Source organism: Psittacula echo (assembly GCF_963264785.1).
Source record: "Psittacula echo genome assembly, chromosome: 15".
Taxonomy (NCBI): Eukaryota; Metazoa; Chordata; class Aves; order Psittaciformes; family Psittacidae; genus Psittacula; species Psittacula echo.
Genome location: NC_137751.1, coordinates 3937248 through 3960089, shown reverse-complemented (window position 1 = coordinate 3960089; position 22842 = coordinate 3937248). Strand labels below are relative to the sequence as shown.

Sequence of the window (22842 nt, the reverse complement as noted above, 5' to 3'; positions counted from 1 at the left end):
GCCGCTGGTGCCGGAGGGGCACACACAGGTAGACACTAACAGCTTTTTGCCCTGGTTTATAACCCAATTTCCATCCTTCATTGCTTGCCTTATGGAGCACTTAGTGCTCTGAAGAACACCCTTGAGTGGGAGAATTTGCACTGCTCAGCAGGCTCCACAAGTATCTTTAACGGCTATCAAGCTCTGTTCCTGTTTTATTACCATTTTTGTGGGGGTTTTTTAGCTTTATTTTTCTTTTAAGAAAAAATTACCTTGTTTGTAAGCTCAGCACTGAGCACCACCAGGTTATCATCTCGGCACATACTCTCTGGGCAGCCCTGTGAAGTTTCTTCCCCTCAGGGCTTCGTCCACTGTCAGGATGTATCTGTTGATAAGATCTTTCATTTCCTGCGTGAATGGCTCAAAATCCCTTTGCTTAGCACCAGACCGCTTGAAGTTCCCATCCCTGTTGTTCTCCACACAGAGCAGTCTGTCCTCTGTCACTGTCATGTTCAAGAACTCCACCATTTCCTTCAGCTTGGGGATGAGGCTCTGCTTCAGGTCCTCGTAGTGGATGATGAGCAGGCGCTTCCCGTACTTGAGCCAGTCCAGGACGTGGGAGGCCCACCAGGAAGCGTAGCTGTTCACGAAATCTGGCCACTCTGCATCACCGGGAACCCAGGGAGAGGAGACAGCGTTAGCCATGCTGCGCGGCAGCGGTGTTCCCAGCCTTACCTGTGCAACAGGACTGGGGTTGCTGGGCACGGTCTGGTGGTGCTGGATGGGCGCGCGCGCTGGGGAATAGGATTCATTCAGAAGATTTATCTGTGCGTGGCACATGGGAGGGATCTCGGGTCACCCACCACGATCACAGGGACAGGATTTACTGAATTGTTTTCCTGCCTTTGCCTACCGTTAATGACACCTCAGTCTCTATTTGTTGTTTATGATAATCTAATAGTCCTAGCTGAAGCTTTTGGGCTGGACAAAGAGCACTTGTGGCTGAACTGTACAGCAAACTACAAATTGTTATGGGAAAGCCATTCCCTCTGGGCTTTTTACTAAGGGCTGTTTTGTCTGGGTTTGATGAATAGGTTTTGAGTTGTGATTGATGAAAGGTAATACATGATCTTGGGAAAGAAATGTGCTGTGAGAGAGAACACTTCCCCAGCCTCCCTCAGCCCTGTGCTGTGTGGTTTGCCAAGGCACAGCTGTAGTGCCTAAAATATGCGTGAGGAGATATGCAAGTGGAATCCCTCCTCTGCTGCTGTCTGAATGCAGCAGTGTGTTCAGTGGGGAAATCACAGTCACACCATCAGCTTGTCAGTCAAACGCATGAAGCGTGGCAGGCATATTCTGAAGTCTTTTTGTGTGTTCAAGGAACACTGAATCTCAAGTCCCCTTATTGCTATTATCCTTCTTTATCTGCAGTGCAGTAGCACCTGTGCAGTGCTGTAAAATTTCCTTCAGGAAATGTCATGCTCCATTGAATCCTCCAAATCTTAAATAAGACTTCTCATGTTTATTACATGCTGCAGGGGCAAATGTTCTTCACCTTGCATAGCTTGGCAAATGGGCTGTACACAGGGATGTTGGACCTGAACATGTTTTCTCTGCCAAACAGCACAACGGCAGCAGCCTTACTGCATGCCTGTGGGCACAGATTTGGTGCTGGATGTGCAGCGAGACCCCAGGCACTCCCCAAGTGCAGGTCCGAGCACTTTGGGGATTGTGCTTGGCTGCGCTGGGACTCGAGTCCCACTGTTTGCAGGGCTTGCCTGGTCCCGGTGCGCTCCCCCTCCCCAGTGTGCTGGGTTTGAAGCAGCAGTGCTCCCCCAGCCCACCCTGGGGTGATGTTTTACCTTTGCTTTTCCAGTTGCGGTCGGTGGCGTAGCCCAGGTGCCCCGCATACTTCCTGTTGAACTCCGCCATCAGAGACTTGTACGGGTTCCGGATCAGCAGGATCGCTGAGTCGAACATTTCAATCTCTGTCTTGCCACTCTCGTGTGTTTTCACACAGATGGTCCTTCTACTCCTCCAGTGGTCTTTTTCTCCTTTAAAACCTGTTTTACAAGACAAGATTGTTGGCTTTTCCGCTTGATTATGTGCCTGTACCTTTCACACTCTAAATCACTCTCTATAGTGGTGTAAAACTGCAGTGGGAGGACCAGCCCGTCAAACCCATGTCTGAGCAGGGTGTGCGTGGGAGCCTGGCTTTCTCCACTGGGCAGGAGCAGGCATAGGGGCTGCTTTCCACAGGGCCACTGCTTGTGCTTGCTGCATATCGTGCCCGTGCAGGTTGCTGCCCTGCCAGCACAGTCAGGAACACTTTAAAATGGTGTTTTCTGTGCTACGCAAGGCTCGGTTTAGTTGGCATTTTAGTCAGCTGGTCTGTTGGACCAGTCTTTCAGATGGGAGCTGTGCATGTGTGTGTGCTCACAGCACCAGTGCAGGTGACCTGCACATTCTGGCTGTGGTCTGTGAAAGCAGCTGCCTGTGGAGCTGTTGGAGCCGTCCCTACTGCTGCCAGCATGGTGAGCCATGGCTCGTTCCAGGCATGGGTTTGAATTCTACCAACGCGCTGAGCAGGGCAGCACCTGCTGGGTCCCAGCAGGAGGATGCCAGAGCAAGCAAAGCTCCGTGTCTTGGAGGGGCTTTGTGCACCCCATCCCTGTGGATACAGTACCTTTGTTGTAGAGGGCTCCATCGAAGTAATAGCTTCCCGTGTAGTATCCTGTGGCATGCTCTATCAAATGGCGAGCCCACGTATTCCCAGCCCCAGGAAAGCTCGACAAAGCAACAAACACTTTGGATTTGGTGGTTAAGAATTTCCTGTCTGTGCAGCGGGTGTCTGCAAGTACAGAAGATATTTCATTGTTAGCACTGTGGCTTTTTAATAATTTCCCTGACAGCTCTTGATTACGGCGTTTATTGCTTCTTTCTGTTCTCTCTTGCAAATATAGGATATCAATTTGAGTCCGGTTGTGAGTCAGCTACTTCCCAAAATTAATTCAGCTGTAAGAGGCCAGAGAGATTATCCTTGGAAGAGGTTTTTGCTGGTTTTGTGTTAGGCAATGCTTTTTTGAAAGAGCTGCAGCAAACCATTGTACTTGCCAGCAAGTTGTGATAAAAGCCCCTTGATGCCTGTTTGTTAAGGGCTATTTGCCTGGCAGGTTGGCTTTTCAATGAAACCTGAATATGCCATTACACCTGGAAATTGCAGTTTTATAATGCAGGAGAAACCCCTCCTACTGGAAGGAGCTGCTTGAGTTAAACCTCTAACTGTGTCTCCTAATGTCCTGTCTCTCTTTGTCCTCTCCAAAGGGCCCAAGGTAGTGATGAGCCCTATTGTGTGCATCTCCATGGGGGCTGGGCCTCTGGTCTCCATACTGTGGAGATACTTTATGACAGCCTGCCATGCTTTCGTAAATCCTAGCCGTATTTCTTAGCCTGCCAACAGAAGCAAGGGTAGGATGAGAGCCACTCCTGACCCTCTGACCATTCAACAGGAAGCCAGGAAATAAATTATAAATTATGCTCTCCATTCCTCAAAGAGCCTCCAGACGGAGATCAGCCCTACCGCTGCTGAGGGGTGCAGGGGCCATGCCCAGCAGTGCTGGCTCTGCCCTGGAGAGGTGGGCGCTCCTACCTTGCACTGGGGTCTGATAGACCAGGCAGTATTGTCCCTTGGCCGTGCTGCTGGCGTTGTGCAGCCCACTGCAGAGCAGTGCATCTGCCCCGTTGTGCAGCGAGAAGCGCCCGGTGGCGTAGCCGCAGTAGCACTCCTGTGCTCGGAGCACTGCCAAGGGAAACTCCTGTGGAAGGAGGAAAACAGAGCAGTGTGTAAATGCCACATCAACAGCCCATGGGGAGTGCTGCTGCTATGCAAAGAGAAATACATCTTCACAAGGCCACTGTCAAGATCAAAGCGATGTTTGATATATCATTGTAAAGCTCATGCGTCTTATGCTTCTAGTGCTTTTCATATTGCAATTGCTTTAAGAATGGTTCTCAGACACAAACCTTGTAAAGCATGAGAAGTCAAAATATTCTGATTTTCTTAATTATCCATAAGCCATAATTTTATAATAGTCCTGTAGCCCCTAGTATGTAATTCCATCTGCAAAACTTCAGTGTAGGGAAAGTTGTTCTTATTTTCGCCCATTTTGAATTGGATTATCTTTTAAACTTCCACTTACATTCCCTCAAACTGAGGACTCTGCTGTTAACAGGTTTGCCTCATACAGCTTTTACCAGAGTTTGTATAGAAGAAGCTTGCCCTAAAGAATTAAAGCAAAGAGGGAATTCAGACCCACTGACTAATGCCATTTTAAAACCAGAAAATGTCAATCCATAAAGAAGTACATGTCTCAGTGTGACTTCTTCCCAGCTAGCGAAAAATGAACGTGCACGGAGGGGCTGGCAGAGGCTTTAAGAGCTGCTGTGTACGCTTCTGAAAAAGCCACTCAGAAATGTGGTACCGAGTCATTTTTGGCACATGAATTCAGAGGGACTCCGCTGAGAGTGAGCGTGGGGCTGTGCCAGAAGAGGCAGAGGGGACCGGCAGTGCCTGGTGCTGGAGGGAGGTTCTACCTTGCTTCTAGGTAGGGAAACCTCGCCTGAAATCCAGGCTGAGTGCTGCAAGTGACAGATACCTGGGCAGGGTGTAAGATGTGCAACCGCACAGTAGTCACAGGTAGTGTTCATTGCAAGGAGGTAATTCCCAAGGAGGTGCTGGGGCAGTGGGGCTGCGCTGGTGCTGATGGGAGCTAAAGAGAGCTGATCATTTGCTGAAGAAATCAGCGGTTGCTTGTGTCTCACTAGGAAAAGTGCACTTACTACTGTGCTGGAACTGCCCCTCAGGTTCAGTTTTCTCCTCTCTACCAGGGGACTGGGGATGTTTTCCCTGGGTTTCCAGGGTCCCCAGGGCAGGTGTGTGGGGACAGGCTAGGTGCAGCCACAGGATGCCTGAAGGAAGTCTGGGGTTACTTGAGTGCAGAGCATTCAATTCCACATCCATATCAGCACTTTTTGCCTTTTAAAAGTCTTTTGGAGCCTGGGAGTGTGTGACAGGACTGCTGAGCAGCTTATCTCTCGCTCTTTCCCTCATGTTCATCCTCTGATAAGGAGTCAAATACAACACATGTGTGCCCAAACGGCCAACATGCGCTTAGTGAATGAGATACAGTGTTGTCAGAAACTATTTACAGATTTGATCCAAGAGCACACCAGGGCTGTTTCTGCCTGCAATCGGGAATTTTCCCTTTGCAATAAAGCAGCATTTCTCAGCTTGAGAAATTAATAAACGTCCCGGCCCTCACATGCAGCCTGGAATAGAAATGTACCTGTGCCGAGGGGCCCCTGTGAGTGAGAGGCTTTGCAGAGAGACCTCAGCAAGTGCTGCCCTGTGCTCCTGTGTCTGCAGGAGCGCTGGTCAGCCCAGTGCCGCACAGCTCCAGTGATGGCAGCACGTGCACTGAGGGAAGCGTGGTGGGAGGCTGTGAGTGCCTGCACTGCTTGAGGTTCTGACCCGCTTGTCCTTGGTTTATTGTGTTAAAGAAATAATGAAAATATCTAATGGAGCTCTGGAAACCCTCTATGTGAATTCCACATTCTCCTGGGATTTTGATCCAAGTCCCAGGAGTCTTTTGTTTATGGGTAAATAATGGCACATAGCTACGTCTGGAATTCAGAACAGCAGGTCTGGTTTTGAAATTAGCAAATTACTGTGCTCTGTGTATTGGCCCGTGGAGTTGGTACTGTCCAAGTGTGCAAAGTCACTGGCATTGAGATACTGGGGTTCCTGGTTTCAGGAGTGTGTTGCTACTGGCTAGGAAGCTGTCCATGTTATTTTGCAAGGAGAGGATCCAAAGCTGGGACAAATACTTGTAGTGTCACATCAGGGCCTTTTTTGGTATCTAGAGTTAAAGCACAAATCAGTGTGTAATAACTGGACTTGTGGATGTGCCATTGCTGCTGCTGAAGTGGAGGGAGACCTTGTCAGACCTTCTGTAGGGGAATACTTTCCAATAGTCACTTTCCAAAGGGTGCCATGGGGTCCAGCAGGGCTGTGGGCAGGGGTTGATGTGTTACCTGCTCCACTTTAGGGAACGAATAAATGAGAGAGGTACCAAACCTTTTCTTCACCTTCCTTCAGTACCTTTTCCTCTTCATGCTATCATTTCTGCAGCCCTCTCCATGCCCTCTCTGCAAGAGAGAGTTAAACTGGCCTGAACCGGCTTAAACCAACCTGAACTGGCCTGAACTGGCCTAAACCAGCTTAAACCAACCTGAACTGGCCTGAACCAGATTAAACTGGCCTAAACCTGATTAAACTGGCCTAAACTAGATTAAACCGGCTTGAACTGGCCTGAACCGGCTTAAACCAGATTGAACTGGCGTGAACTGGCCTAAACCGGCTTGAACCGGATTAAGCCGGCCTGAACCGGATTGAACCGGCCTAAACCAGCCTGAAGCAAATTAAACCAGATTAAACTGACCTGAATCGGCCTAAACCAGATTGAACCGGCCTGAACCGGATTAAACTGGCTTGAACCGAATTGAACCGGCCTGAACTGGCCTAAACCGGCCTGAACTGGCCTAAACTGTATTAAACTCTGTTCAGATAATCCTTTAGAATATCTGGTTTGCTCATGGCTTTCTCACTCAAGCTTCATCAAGCAAATAGGCATTGATTCCAGCTCTGGAAAGGCACTAGCTGTTCTGCAGAGATGGACAGTTTCCTCCATCCTGCTGCTCTCCTCTAGCCAAGTGCTGTTCGAAAGTCAGGCTGAAGTGGTACATTTTGGATGTGGTCTTTTTCGTATCCTTTCCAGTCATTCAGATGCTTTCACTTTTTGGCTGCATGGCCAGAAAACCTTGAAGGAGCTCTACCTCTGAAACCCATTCATGCAGAAGAGACACACCAAAATGGCACGATTGTGCCTAAAAACACTGACCTTGTGTTTGAGCTTCTCCAGGTATTTCATGCTATTCTCCCAGATTGAAAATCATCAATTGCACTTCATCAGTAAATATTGATATAATTGTTAGATGTGAGCAAACTGACACAAAGGTCAAGATTTCTTCCCACCATTAAACAACAGATTAACAGCAGAACTTGGGACATAATTGCTCCTGATGTCCTGACATCCATGCATTTACATGCATGGGGGTGCGTGTGTGTTTATACACAGAGTATGTGGGTGAATCACTGCAAATGGCTGCACAGAGCTAATCCCATCATGCATGTGTAAAACACTGGTGAGCTGCTATAGAGGGTATGTTGACTGGGAAAAGCTTTCCCACTTTACCTAGTAATTAAGATTTGTTGTTCATGCCTTAATAGTTTTAATCAGTTTCGTGATGCTAGAAGACAAAGTAATTGAATGTTCAGTTTAGTGCATGAGGCTGGATGTGGCTGCAGGCTGAATCTGACCATGCAGTGAACCCTCCTCTGAGCAAAAAAATAAGCTCTATAGGATGGGGAGGAAGGGAACCAACCACAACAGCTACCGAAGCAGAGGCTGCCCGGAGCTGAACATTCCCTCCAGTGAAGATCCCCACGTCCATCGAACTCCTTCAGTTCTTACATCCACGGTCTTACTGTGTGATGAGTGTGGAGGATGAGCAAAGGCACTGCTTCAGGCCAAGAGAGTGCCCTAGGGCAGCAGATGTTGGTATGTCCTTCTCGCCTTCTGTCCAAAAGCTGACACACAACTGACCTTATTCTTTGCTTTCTGGTAGTCTTATATATTGACATGAAGTTCTACAATGGTTCCATTTTAAATTAAAATAAATTAGATCTAAATTACATAGGTTATAGTGAAAATGGTGTAAATTCTGGTGTGGAAATACACACATTTGTATTGAAGTACCAGGACAGTCCACCAGCTTTCAGTGTGGTTATCTGAGTGTCTCACATTCCCAGCCAACACAGTTACACACTGGTGTAAAAACTGTGTGTAGATGCCTCACATTAGATCCTCCTGTTTTCTGTGGCCATGCATGCTGCTGCCTGGGGGGAGCCCAGGGCTGCACCAGGAGGAGGGCACTGGGATTGCCTCTCCCTGCCCTGGAGCCACAGGGGCTCCCTGTTGCTCTCCAGAGGGCACTGGGGCCACCAAGGCCTCCCCTGGGATCAGATCTGGCTGTGGGCTTAGTTTGAGTGTGACATGGAAATGGCATCACTTTCCTCATGGCTGATACTCGTTGCTTAGAACGGCTTTTCTGTGTGTGATATTTAGTGGCATCACTCTGATGGCTTTCTGTCCCACCAGCCCCACTCAGGAAAGCAGCTGGACCAGATACATCACTGGCTATTTACTGTGATGAGCTTTGTGCTTTAGAAACTCATTTACAAATTCCAAGCTCTAAGGCACTAATCTCTGTTATTCCCTTAGTAGATTAAAATTTAAAATAACAAAAAAAGAAAGAACGTGAAATGAGAACTGTTCTTACTTTCTTGGAGCAAAATTCAGAGCACATCTCCACCGTCAAATTGGGCTGTATCAAAGAGGCTGGAAAGGTGTCTGTTAAATTTGCTGGAGCTCTAAAACATCCTCGATAGATAACATTCCTCCCTGCAGGGATATGAAATAGGTTTCTCTTGAGAAAACAATGTCCGTAGTATCCTGCCTCTTTCACAAAGAACAATATTAGGTTCAGAAGCTAAAAATAATAAAATAAATTGTATATTCCAAATGCTGTAGAATCTGAGAAACCACGTCATACACTAGAAAACTGTGTTGCAAATCCTGTGGTATTGAAAGGAGCACATGCCTTTGGCTTTGTACAAACCACCGAAAGCTGGGCTGCAGCAAAGGGTTTAGATTGCATTCCACCAGCGGAGGGCATTGCTATTGTTTGCAGGTCCCAGGCTTCTTTTCAAGACATGCTTTCCCCTGAAAGACTTAAAAGCTCCGATAAAAATCTACAAAGCTTCCCATGATCTGCACCAGAAAAAGAATGGAATTTAAATGAATCCTGAGCCCCCGGCAGGGACCCACCTTCCTGCACATCTGCTCCTGCTGAGCTCTCCCTTCTCTTCCCACTCACTTTCTTTTGAGGCCAGGGGTGTTTGCTGCAGCCTTCAAAATCTGAACTAGGCTTTTGTAAGCTGCTGGGGGAGAAGGGCTTGCTTCAGGCCTTCAGCATCGGCCTCTGCTCTGCCCTGCTCCCGTGTCAGTGCCACGGAGCTTGGCAGAACTGCCCCGTGTTTTGCATTGCTGTGGTTGGAGTCAGGGTTTGGCCCTAATGCTCATTACAAGCAGCAGTACCAATCCCCTCCTGCTTGAGAGAGCAACATTCCTGGACAGAACCAAGTGATACCCAGAGCTGTACGGGAACTCGCTGCCCCAGTGAGGCTGCGCATCAGCACAGATGTACTGATGGCAACGGAGGAAATGGTGTGGTGTGGCTGCTTAGAAAAGAGCCTGCATGTTCAGTGGTTCTGTAACTTCTAGGGCTTGGTTTTGGCTTTACAAAGGTGGAAAATGCTTTTATTTCACCACTCTGTGCTAACTCTACTGACAGAATTTGCCTAGCATGACTCAACAGGGAGGAAGGAGGATTTGGGAGGGAGTTTGGGTCTTTTCCTGGTCTGCACCCACTTACTACCTTAAAGAACACTCACCAGAACTGATGTGAGAAATGTGTTGGGTGACTGGAGACATGCGGTGTTGAGGAGAATTTTGTTTGTGCAAGGATTTCCTGGCAGAAGGGCCCAGATTCTCCAGCATGAGCGAAGGGGCATTAGCTTCAGGCTTTGAGCTTCCCTGTGTTTAACGTGACATGGGGCACAGTCCTGGCATGGGAGCTGTGCAGTTTGTGGTGCTCATGGAGCCGGGAGCCGCCAAACCCAGGGAAGGTTTGGGTGGAGATGCGACTGGATGTGCTCTGTGCAAGCAGGAGCCTTACGTGAGGTCTGTTTTCTGCCCGGCATCGTGCACATTGCAGGTGCTGTGATGGTGTCGGAGTTACTTCCCAATGTGCTTGTTCATTGTGATTAATGCTTCTGTTGGCCTCTCAGCTAGCTTGTGGGCTTGTCAGTGGGATTCTTCAAACAGTCAAATATGAGGTATTACTAAGGGCAACCAAAATACAAATCTAGCTGCAGGCTAGACTAATTTGATGACTAATTCATTAACGCTTAGGAGAAAAATAAATGCCACCCTTTTTTTGTGAAAGATGTATATATATATTATGCTTAAAATTTAAACAGTGATGCATGTCCTGGGAAACCTGCCAATGTGCCTGTCAGCCTGACACGAGCAATTTAGGTCTATGTACCTTTGATATATAATTTATATGTAGCTGGGTGGATTATTGTACAAACCTTGACTTGTCTTTAAGAAGAAATGAAGTACCATCAATACTGGCACAACCTAAGGTCTTGGTGCTTCTTCTCAGCAAATAACATAGTAAGATCTTGTGAGCTTGCCAAAAGTAAAGACAGCTCAGCTGTTAGGTATTTTATGTGCTTTGTGTTGGCCCTGAGGTTTATCTGCTGTATCTCCTACAGTACCTAATTGAATGACAAGTAGGGTAAGCACTGTCATCTCAAGATGAAACAGAAATCCCAACCATAACTAGGACAGAAGTTCTGGGAAGAGCAAAACTCTGATCTCATATCTCTCACCTAAGAAAGAGATTGGTGTCCCTCTTACTTACTATCCTCCTCTACTTAATATCTACTTACTATTCTGCTGCAGTCCTTTGTTTAGGATCATTTCTGAGCTTAGGTTGGCATTGGTTGAGTGCTTTTCTGCCTTTCTGTTATAAGGCACCCACTTCCAGGTTGCTTCTTAAACAAGTGTGGGTTTGCCCCTCTGCAAAGGATGCAGAGGGAGTGGGTTTTCAGCTGCAGTTCTGCTGCTCTCGCACTGTATTTTGCTTCCTCCCTGGTGACAGTAACCTCCGATGTGGCAGCCCCGAGGCAGAGGTGCCTGGCACGTCTCGCTGCTCCGAGGCAGTGGACCACACTGCTGTTTCATAGTGAGCCAGGGGCTGGGCCAGCAGCACGGGCACAGTGCCTCGCAGGCACCTTTGTCCTTTGCTATTTCAAACTGGTGTCAGCCCCCGTGCTCAGCCTGACCACAGCGTGTGCCCCATGGGGCGAGCGTCACTCCTGGGAGAGGCCGCCTGCCTCTGGTCACACAAGCACCCACTTACGTCGTCTGGCTCCTGTCCGCAGCTCCTCCACCCTGTAGACCGAGAGCCGGTTCACCCCTCCGCAGACCGAGCCCTTCTCTCCCTTGCACTCGCTGTTGCACTCCTCAGGTTTGGAGACGGTCGCAGGGAGCTTGTTCCCGCAGTAGCACTCTGCTCCGTACGCCAGCCCCGCGTAGGTGTAAGCCCTGCGGGAACAAACACGGGCACCGTTGGTTCACACCTGTCCCCATGTAGGCACATGCTTCTGCCACCCTGCTCGAGACGCAGCCGGCCCTGGGGACAGGCATCACATGTTCCAATGCTCTACAGACCACAAAGACCATCTAACAAAACAGTAATTCTTGACCAGAACAACAGAAAACATATTGTCAGTAGCCATGCTATGATAGAGAGACTAGGCAGCAGTGAAATACCTTAAGCAAGGTAGCAGAGCTACGGCATGCCTGAAGGTGTGAGATAATCACAGTTTTCACATATGCTGTGTCTTTAACATGTGCATGCTTTTCCCATTTCAAACTCAGAAAAGAGCAAACTTGCCCTGAAGAGTTCTCACTCACCTCTCGGCACAAGCTTCCTGACAATGGGATACTGTCATTTTTCTTAAGTCATAAAACACAGCTCCCTTCAGCGTCCTCTCCCTTGAATCATCGCTGAAGCATCCCACGTAGGTACCTGTGTGCAAGAGCAGAGTTGGACAACGTGCATGGGATGGACACAGGGAAAAGGGACAAATCCATCCCGTGGCACCCACTGCCAGAAGTTGCACAGGGGTGCACATCACGTCCTGCCCACCCTGCAGGCCTGGCTGCTGGTGCTGAGCTTCATTGGTGCTATTGCAGGGGTAAGCCCGAGTGTCCAATGGAAATGAGCCAAAGGCAAACCAGCCTTTTCCCTTCCTCCAGCTCCTTAAAGCAGGCCGAGAGCCAGATTGTGGCCACCCGAGCAGCAGCTCCTGCTCCCTCCCTTCCGTGGCAATGCCCTGCGAGTCTCTGCAGTGAAGGAGGAGGTGTTCTTCAAAGCAGTAAAGACCTGGAGAAATCTTGTTGGATTTCTCCCAAGTTTTATTGAAAATCTCAAGTTGATAATGAGATGATGTGAAAGAAATATGAAGAAAATCAATTTTCTTTGGGTACATAGAGTTATATTAAAGCTATAATGGAAAGATAACTTCCGTCTTAACTAGGCAGCCCTGGCTGGTTATCTCATCCGACTATCTCCTTCTCCCTGGTGCAAATGAATCTCTTAAAATATGTCTTGCTTTACTTAGCATATGAAAGATAAATATTTCTCTTAGACTGCATCCTATGTGAAGCCTCTTTTTTGTTGTCACGAACAAAACACTATAAAAATCCAGGCCATTTTTTAATATACAATTGGAAGGATGATGTGGAGCCCCACTATTATACAGCAATTGTGTGTATATAAGTACATTTTATCATTAAAATATGAAGGAAAAAGGAAATTTGATTTTAGCAGCATTGAGATGACAACACAGGAAAGTTAAACAACATAAGCTTGGACAGGAAGAGAATATATGATAAAAAAAAAAGTATTATATTATCAATAAAATAATCTGCAAAGAAAGGAAACTTTAAGGCACTCTAATAGAGATTTTGGAGCCTGGAATAATAAATCAAACCTTAAAATATTACCAACACAAGAGCAGATTCAAAGACCTGCACGTTGGTAATTTGTGAACGTGCAATTAGAGAGCTCACAGGCTGTGATGTACACCCTGAGCACACCGCTGATGGGCTGGGAGTCGCCTCCAGTGAGGATGTTCTGCATTTCACTGGAGGCTTCTGATTTGGGCACTTGGATTCAAACCAGCAGCAGAGGAACTCGGTGTGTGGGGCCCAAGAGCTGCGTCAGGAGCCAGAGGATGCTCTCCCTGCGTCCCTCCCACACCACCAGACCCCAGGGGTATCCCAAATCATGTCCTGTGAGTGAGTCACGGAGAGACTCCAGGTCGTAGAGCAGAACATCGTGTCAGTGATCCAGTCCCTGTCCCTCTGCATCCTGTGCGATGGCATAACCAGGCCAGGGAAGCAGTATGAAACACCCCATCCATGGAAGTGTTCCTAACAGGAAATGTTAATTTTTTACTTAACAGATGCCTGTTTTCATTTGATGCACTGATGGAATTTGCCAGCCTCCCTGGCAGGGAAAGATGTGGCCCCTACCCTGAGCCCCTCAGCACTGGTGAGGCTGCACCTCGGATCCTGTGTTCAGTTCTGGGCCCCTCACTACAGGAGAGACATCAAGGTGCTGGAGCAGGGGCCAGAGAAGGGCAATGGAGCTGGTGCAGGGCCTGGAGCACAGTGTGATGGGGAAGGGCTGAGGGACCTGGGGGGTTCAGTCTGGAGAAGAGAAGGCGCAGGGGGGACCTGATCGCTCCCTACAACTGCCTGAGAGGAAGATGGAGCCAGGAGGGGCTGGGCTCTGCTCCCAAGGAACAAGGGATGGGACAAGAGGAAACGGCCTCAAGCTGCACCAGGGCAGGTTTAGATGGAGCTGAGGAGCAATTTATTTGCCAGAAGGGTGATGAAGCACTGGAACAGGAAGAGCTGCAGTCTATGAGCACAGGGGCAGGGCGCATCCCTTACCTTTGTGTTCAGCAGGGTGCTTCACCGCTCTGAACCCCGCTGTCTGCATGGGCTCCTGGTCACTGATGAACCTGTGAAACCACCTTCGTCTCAGCTGCCTGAGCTCGGAGTTGCGGGACACGAGCCACCGCGGGCTGTGCCGCTGGCCCGGGGCCGCGTCCTGCAGTGCGTCCATGCCCACCAGCAGTCGGGGACCGGGGCGCGGGTCCGCAATCCCGGCCATCCCGTCCAGCACTGCCAGAGCCTGGCTGGCGGAGGTCCCACGAGAACCTTGCTGGATCATGAGGCGGGTCCGCTGCAGCAGCAGGAGGCTGCCGGCCATCAGGTAAGCTGCTGTGAGGAAGAGGAGCAGAAACTGGGTCCGACGGAGAAACTTCTGTAGCCTGAAGAAAGCTTTGGCCATGCCCTTACTGAAACCAGGCCCTTCACGCCTCCTGACGGGCCCCTGAATCTCCGCCTGGCCGGGCGCTGGTTCCTCCCATAAGTTCAGCCCATCGCTAAGGTGCCTTCTCCCCGGGAAAAGCCTTCTTCCCGCAGCACAGGGAGCAGCCTGGTGCCGGCCTCAGGCGCCCGCCCGGCCGAAGGGCTCCGCACGTGCCCGGGGTGAAGCCATCGTTGTGCTCCGTGAGCTGCCCAGCAGCCGCCACTCAGACCTGAAACAGCAACAGGGAGGTTGGTTCCATCCGAGCAGAAAATGCCCATCACCAGGGTGACAATCCCCCCCCCGCCCTTGTTCTAGCTGTTCCTCCATCTGTTGTTTATAATGATGCACTTTAAAAGCAACAATCCAATGGGAATGATTGATTAAGCAGAAGCCAGTTTCAGATCCTCAGGTTTTTTTCCCCCCTCCTTTTTTTGTTTTCTTTTAACTTGGAATGCACAAGAAATACCTTAATGATGAGGTTAATTCTCTTGGGATGTTGGAAAAAAGTTCTTTTTTCTTTTGCCAATAGCCAACATCTCCATTCTCGGTCACTGGAACAGGCAGCCACAGTACAGGCACCTTTTTAGGAAGGTATTATCAAATTCCTTCCTTTCAGCTATAAGTAGCTAAGCTACAAATGCACATCAGAAGGAAACAGCGGGGGGGGGGGGGGAGAAATTGCATCAACTTACAATAGATACGATAAGACTTATTAATCTCTGAGCAGCACAATAAAGTCAGGCTTTGTGCTGGAAGGGGTTTGGGGATTGCAGCAGGGCTGTGCGAGTCGCTGGGCTTGTCACTTTAACAGACACGAGGGATATGGCTGATTTTTAGTAGGTTTCTGTGCTGTGGCCGAAGAGTGAAGTGTGGGTAAAAGCCAGGGAATGTCTGGAAGAATTTTATTTCAAGTTTCACCAGATCTCTCCCGACTGCTCTGAGCTTCGCAGGCTTTGGTTGTGCTGATGTGCACCATGATGGGATTGTCTGGGCAAGAAAAGCTCCTTTGTGCTTTAGGGAACCTTTAACCTCCTGTAGCAAATAAAAGCTGGCATCTCCCCATAAGTCCCTGTTTTCCCAGTCAGTCGCCTCTCTGTGGAGCCAGGAAAGTGCTGAGAAAAGATGCAGTGTTTTCCAGAAAAGAAAATATTATGGCTTTTGCTTAACTTGCACTTGGGGCACGCTCTTGATAGCCACAGTCCTGGCAGAGGAGCAGCCGCTCACTGTGTGTCTTGTTTCAGTATCTGAGTTCAATTTTGTGGACGTTCACTTATGCCTCTTTCTTAAACAGAGGCACCAAGTCTTCACCCATTCCCTTCTCCCTTCTCTTTTTCATTTAGTTTTGCAACTTCTTTCTGCCTTAAGCAGCAACCAGAACCAAAGCTCATGAACTTCCAAGCCAAAAATGCTGCAGTACCTGAAGACCGGTTTCTCAGCTGTACCAGGAAAGAGGCCTCCCTTCTGATTAGCTCCAGAGCCAAGGAAAATGCATTGATTTACACAGCTGAGGGGCTGACCCTTAAAGGTAAATTATTGAAAATCTCTGATCAATGTTGTGAGCGCTCAAGAATTACAGTAAAGGGGTCACAAGTACCCAGGCGGATGAAAGGGAGATTGGCTATAATTAGATACTGCAGATTGTTACTGCTTTAATTTATCTGCAGAAATACAGTCTATAAGCATAGGTATGGTTTGATTCACTTGTTGTTCCTAACATGGGGCTACTGCAAACCTGAGCTATGCCCAAAACAGGCTGTCTAATGTAAAAGATGTGTGTGTGTGTATTGGCCATTTGGGATTCTGGCAGGAAAACTGCTGCTCCCTGCATCCCGCAGGATTCTGAGGTGAGGCTTAGCCAGTGGAGCAGGCAGCCGCACGCTGCTCACATTGAGCACATCTACAGTGCAAAGGGATAGCCCCCAAGGAAACACTGGTGCAAAGCCTCTGGGGAGATGGTAATGGCTGCAATCACACAGGTATTCAAAAGGTTGAAGATTTCCCCCTAGCAGCAAGGTGAGGCCTGATAAATTCATCAGCCTCGCAGTCATCTTTGCCCAGCTGTAATTCAGGGTTTTGCAGCCCTTTTGGTTTACTCACCAAGTGATCAAGGTACAATATCAAGAAACACTTGGAGCCAAAGTTCCCAAGTGTGTCCAAGTCGTTTGCATTAAGGCAGTGCTGCAGCAGCGGGAGCCTCTCATCAGCGATGCCGAGTGGTGGCTTGGCTGGAGAGGGACCATCAAAGCCGTGTGGCGGAGGTCAGGCACGTGATGCGGGAAACTGCAGCACTGCCCCAATTTAGTCCCTTTTAATGCACTGTGGGCTTGAGTTTTCAGCAGCTTTCAGTCGAGTTTCTCCATGTTTGCAGTGATGTGGAGCAGTGGAAGCTGCATTATCCCCTGCCAGTCTGGCCACCGCCTGCCCAAAGAGCGCCTGTGCAGGGCGCGATGCGCTGCCTCCCACATGAGCAGGGTGAAAACCTGCTGTGCATCAGCAGAGAGAGTCGCTGCCCGAGACACTGGACCGGGCTGAAGTATGCAGCAAGCTCTGCTTCCAAGCACCAAGCATCATCTGGCACTGCTCCTGTTGCTCTGCATGGCTTAATTATCTAGTTAGTTACTAAGGGGCAGCTGCTTCTGGGTCTCACAGGGCTAATGCTGCCCTTGCCCAGTGCCTGAGAAAGTTTAAATGGTACGAGCCAACGCCACTGCAGTCAATGTGACATATATAAATTACCTCCAGATGCATTCGCCCTCAGTACAGTTGCCATGACAGTACATTGTAGTAAAACCCAAGCAAATAAATAAGCAGACTCTCCGCCCACAGCAACTGCTGCAAATGTGCAACTCAGAAATTAAACGTTGCTTTTTAGTAGGGAAATAGCAGAGTGCTGCTGACATAAAGAAATGTCATTTGAATATTCCATAAACTGCATATTGCAGTATCATCAAAGTATGCCTAAAAGAATTGAAGTACATCACTTTTGATGATGATATTAAAAAGGAAAGAGTAAGGAGGATATGAACTAGTGTCTGGTAATAGAAAATGTATCATTTGTCTTTTTCATACATGTTTCATTTAAAATGAAGTGAAATGGAGGAAAATTAAGAGTCTTCTGTTCTATTTATCAGTTCTTCCAGCCAAAGGGCTTTTAGGACCATATTAATTGAGAGTTGAGCTCATCAGTGAAATCATAAAACAGTAATTGAAAGGATTTGAGATGGGAAGTGAGAACTGATAAACAGCAGAGAGGACCTCTGGGTGGACAGAACAGCGAAAGGGTTAATGCTGCAATGGTGTTGAGCCTTCAGCAAGGAAAGCACCCCTCGTGTGGGTCACCAGCCCTTGTGTGTCTGGTGCCTGTGATTTTGTAAAATGGGGGATTATCCGGTTATTGAGGGCATGAACTTGATGGGGTTCAGAAAAGTATTGAGTGATCTGATTTTATGAGATACCGATCTATTCACTTTACAGATGACGGGTGAATTTTTGACTGTTCAGAAGTCAGGTAACCTTGCAGTTGTTTGAACAGCATTTTGAGGTGTTTGTGGCTGGAAACGTCATCAGACAAAAGTAGTTTGAGGTTTTTTTTTTATCCTGTGTGTGCCAGCAGGGCTGAACGCAGAGCTGAGAAATGCATCTTGCCTGATATCCCAGTCTCACACTATAAATCTGTTCCCATCTGTTTCCTAAACTGGGCAATGCTGTGATTGTCGCTGGGGCAGCCAACATCTTAGAAGAGGGATCCCTCTAGATCTGGTGTGACCTGATCACCAGTGGCTTTGCAGCTGTAGCCCGGTTTTGGAGCCCTGTCCGCATGCTGGGGACCCTCCTGGGCAGTGCTGCGGGTGGGTGATTGTTCAGTCAGTGCTGGTGCAGTGTGAGGGATGCTCTCTCAGAGGACTTGCACGAATCTGCAGTGCTCGGTCAAGGTGTCTTCCACCAGCACCCCCAGAAAAGCTGCTTTGCTTTTCTGCAACTTTCCTGCAGCCACATCGCTCAGAACCTGTTCCTGTGGGGCCCTACCCAGAGCAGTGGGGTGGCAGGGGCAGCAGTCCTGGAGGGGACTGCGGTGGCATCCTCTGGAATGAGCTCTGGCTGGCAGGTAGCACCCAGCTCCTGAGTGTGCCGGCAGCAGCAGCGGCTGTGCCTGGTGAGGGGTAGTGGATCCTGTCGAGCTCTATCAGTATTTCGTAACAAGGATGTGGTTAGCAGGTAGGGAACCACTGATATGGTTATGGGGAGCTCTTTGACAGGAGGCAGAGGAGGGACCCGTCTGCATGTGCTGCCTGTTTCGGAACACTGTGCAGTCAATCTTCCCCTCCCCTGGTGTCCTGCTGAGGACATGCACGGTGTTGGGAAGCACACAGACAGGACTGGCTGCCAGACCCAAGGTGTCTCCCATTTTCAGGGCTGGTTTTCCTTTAATCCTTATTTTTCTTTCATTACATATATAATACCAGATTTATACCTGTACTTATTGCTGTGTTTGTAAAGAGAAATAGAGGAAAACTCATTAAGTTCTTGGCAATTCTACTCTCCTAGCTACAGGAATAGTTACGGAATTTTTAAGGGAAGCTTGAATGCTTTCAGTGATGCTACAAAAGCTGGGGAAGTCTGAAGACACTAAAGAAGAGCCTCAACTTGCAGGTGAAGGAGTTGCTCATTGAGACTGCCCCTTGAGAGGTTGCTCAATGCAGATTCTTGGGTCAGTACTGCATTGATGCTCCAGCTCATCAATAGCTGATCTTGTCTAAAGACCAGCAGGATTTTGCAAATTCCGAGGCAAAGCTGTGTTTGCTGTTGTAAACGGAAGGGAATTGGGCTCCTGAGCACCGGGTTAAGAAAAATCCATCCCTCTTCCACATTCCTCCTTCCTTTCATCAGCTGTCTTTGAGGACAAATGGAGTCAGTTGGGACACAGCAGAAGGATTCTGGCTTGTGGCCTTTCTTTTGGATACATGCATCCATTTTCTTGAGGCTGTTTGGAAAGTCAAGGCCAGCATCATCCTGCGTGAAAGCACGTAGGAAGGAAAACTCTGGAGGAGCTGCAGATTGAACGTTGGGATGCTGTCAGATGTTTGCAGCTCGCTTTGTTCCGATTGCTAAAAGCACTCTGAGAATCTGCCTATGCTTTCACACGTGGCCAGAACAGTCTCCTGAATTTTGAGAAAGGAGGTAAAAAAGCTGAGCTCTCCCCTGATGCCTCGGGTGGAACTGACAGAGAAGTTCATTTGTGTGGAAAGCAACACATGCTAGAAGTAAAGCTTAGAAGAAACATCCTAGTTCTCCACTGTCTGAAGCCAAAACCCACTCAGATACAGGTTGATTTGGATGGATTTCGGTTAAGGTCCATTGTTACTTTTTCTAGCTCCTTAAGGAAGTGTCATGTGAAATCATCTCACTAACTTAACTGTAATTTAGGAATTCGTGCAAAGGGAAGAATAAGAGGCGAGTTTGTAATTCCATTGCCCTTTGTAGGGTATTCTTTTACCAAAAAAGAGAGGAAATATTTGATGAAGAGGTACATTAAGAGTTATACAGATTCCCTTCACCCACTTAATGTGTACTTTACAACGAGATAAGGCCTATGGAATATAACCTGCTCGTTGACCTTTCTGGCAGTTACAATGCAGTGCTCATGCGGGACCCATCTAGAATCCAACCACCCAACCTTCCCAGAGTGTTTGGCTTGAGGTGGAGAGGTAGAAGCACCCTGGGCAGGCATTCCTGCTTGGATAACCCTGCAGAGGAAGCCCGGGAGGACCTGCTCCGTTGTGCTCCAGTTCTCCCATCCCAGTCCTTCCTGCAAGGCACGTGGGAAGCTGAGGTTGCTTTTCTCCTCTGTTCCAAGGCAGGAATGTCTAGTTCAGGCATGTGAGGCTGAGGATGAGCTGGTGCCCGTGCTTTGCTAGTGCTCATCCTGCATCCTCCATGCAGAGCGCACCACATCACTCAGGTCTGCTGCTGCAGAACTTGTGGAGGGTTTGTATTTAAATACAGAACAAGGGCTCCTTCCCACCTCTTCCCAAGTTACCTCCAATTGTCTGAATTAGAGAATAATTTGGTTTGTAGATATTTCTAGAAACTAACTCCTCCACTTCTCTCCCATCAAAATGAAGCTTATGATCTAGGGCTTTTCAGTAAGTAATGAGGTGACCAGTGAGACATTAGCGAAGAGACCTGCAGCCTGTCCTGACACAGAAGCTCTGATATGTCACACTACCTTTCCTCCCAAAAGATATGGCCTTACTCTGTGCTTTTAGAAGCAACAAGCACTTCTTCCCCATTTAGAGGACAGATCTGTGCTGACTGTATGCACATGCTCCCTCATGAGTGACTCCTTCCTGACACAATGCTACTTTGAGTGTTACTTTAAGCACCACTTTAAGGTCTGCCAGCAAACTAGAGATGAGGTAGAAGCAATTTCACTACATGCTGTAGTGGCAAACATTGCAGCTTGAGAGGGCTTCCTGGCAAGCTTACTGTTGCTGGGTACAAGTGCACTTGCTATCAGATGTACAGATTGCAAAGTTATCTTTGATGCTGATATTGTGTTAAAACTGTTCAATAATGTTGAACTGTGATAACGCAGAAAAACATCTTTACACAGAGATAGTAAAAAGATGGAGAAAAACTCTGTGGTCCTTAAACTAGTCAAATCAAGTTGAAAATACAGAAGTTACAAATATCTATTAGTTACAAATATCAGATATCCAGGCTTTACAGCTGATAAATAATTCAGCTTTGGAAGTGAAAGGCAGTGCCACAGATCAGAGCTGCAGCCTGAGGCTGGAGACTCAGTGCTGACTTGTGTGGATTTGGTCACTGCAGCTCTTTCACTGGATGCTCCACTTTTGGGAGACCAATTTTCTAGCATGGGTAGGTGTAAATCTAGGTGTAAATAACTGTGCTGGTGAATGCAGTTGCCTATGGTGAGAGATGCAGAGGGGCCTGCAGGAGGAACTGGTCCAAAAGGGTTGTTGTGAGACAGCATGATGACTTGGGAAGTGTCCAGTGACAGCTTGTAACCGAGCACACCACGGCAATAGGGGATTTCTTCCATTAATCCCATACTTTTTACCTAGCTCAGTGATACAGTAGTCATCAGGAGAAGTGATTCCATGCCAGTATGGAAAAGGGGCAGACGTACACATACCTACATTTTGTCTGTATACATGCACATATATGTGTGCATTCTATACACAGAGGTTTGCACTCAAAAGGCAACACACAATCTGCTGTCACCATTCACTGATAAACTGAGACCTATCAGCAAGCAGCATTCTTGAACCTAGAAAGTATTTTGATCAATAATAAACCATTCATGCATAATGTATATCCCTTTGGTATTAAGAACTCCAGCACCCAGCAAATGAGGCTTTAGCTGCAATTTCCAGCCCCCCCCCCCCCCCCCCAATGTGGTTCTGTGGCAATAGGCTGAAGTTTTGTAAGAGATTGTCGTAAAACCCAGACCCTATATTGATATTTGCCTCAGCCCACAGGAGCTAGAGATGAGAGCTTTTCCTGTGTGCAAGGAAATTTACTGAAATTGAAACACCATGCAGCTCTGTAACTAGATCGTAGGTATTCAAACGTCTTTAACAAACCCATCAGCATCCAAATTGCTGCAACATCCACCTACTAAAAATTGCTGGGGTCTATTTATTTAGCACAAGGATGCTTCAGAAACTGTTGGAGGAGCCGAGCGTTCTCGCCTGCCTCCCCAGGCTGGGGCCACAACACACACTCTCATGATCCATCCCCACTTTTTAAGTGTGATGTTTTGTGGCTGCTCGGGGAAGGGCATCTCGAGAGCGAGCTGCAATCTTTATAAATAATGCAGCTAAGCCCCGTGTGCTCAGATCCATGGATAAATGTAACAAATCAGACCGCCGGTCAGGCTGCGATGAATGCTAATGCCTCACCCTCTGCGAAAAGTTCTCTGGTTCTTACTTGTGTCAAGGCCAGCTGACAAACAGCTTGCAGACACACACAATGCAACTGTGTAGGAAAAAGAGGAAGGATGCTCACCTTTCGTTGTGGCCGAGGCACTCCGGTTGTAGCCAGGTGAAGTCCCAGACAATCCGCAGAAATACCATCAAAAGCTGTAACGCGGTCAACCCTGCTCCCGCCGCCGCTGCCCGCCCCGCTAATCCTGCTGCCAGCGCGCACAGCCGTAATCCTGCGAGCACCGGAGCGTGCCGCGCCGCGCCTGCGGGGCTCCGTCCCTCCGGCTGCCGTGTCCGTGAGCCCTCGCACGGCCCCGCGGCTCACGGGGTGCCCGGGTGCTGCGCCGCGGCGGTGCGGGAACGCTCCATGGCCTCCTGCACCAGCGGCCGGCGCTCAGCCCCCGCCGGCGCGGCCGGCACGCTCCTGTTTCATAACGCTCCCGCTGCTGGAAGCGGAGCGGCTCTGCGGCTTCCGCAGCTACAGACGTTTCCAGAGCCGCCCGAACGCTCTGCCTGTGTGTTTGTCTAAGCGCACGGAGGGCTGCATAGGCAGATACCGAAGTGGCGGCAGCAGCGGCGTGAAGACCTAATGCGATCAGCTGAACGGATGCTCCTGTGTTTGTGTCTCCGTCCCTCTTCCCACTAGGGGCAGATCCCTCTGGAGCCGCTTCTCTGGAGACCCAGACCCCTTCCCAACAGGTCTGGAGGG

The 22842-nt window shown here is 48.6% G+C and overlaps 1 protein-coding gene across 1 annotated transcript; it reads right to left on the bottom strand.

Moving 5' to 3' along the window:
• Window positions 1-288: 288 nt before the first annotated feature.
• WSCD1 (WSC domain containing 1) lies at window positions 289-14160 on the bottom strand (the record flags this gene model as incomplete). The annotated part of the gene is made up of 8 exons (XM_080629901.1): window positions 289-641; window positions 1842-2042; window positions 2666-2830; window positions 3629-3794; window positions 8440-8561; window positions 11152-11336; window positions 11709-11823; window positions 13758-14160. The coding sequence occupies 8 exons, from the start codon at window positions 14158-14160 to the stop codon at window positions 289-291; spliced, it is 1710 nt and encodes a 569-aa protein (XP_080486027.1).
• Between the last annotated feature and the right edge of the window lie 8682 nt (window positions 14161-22842).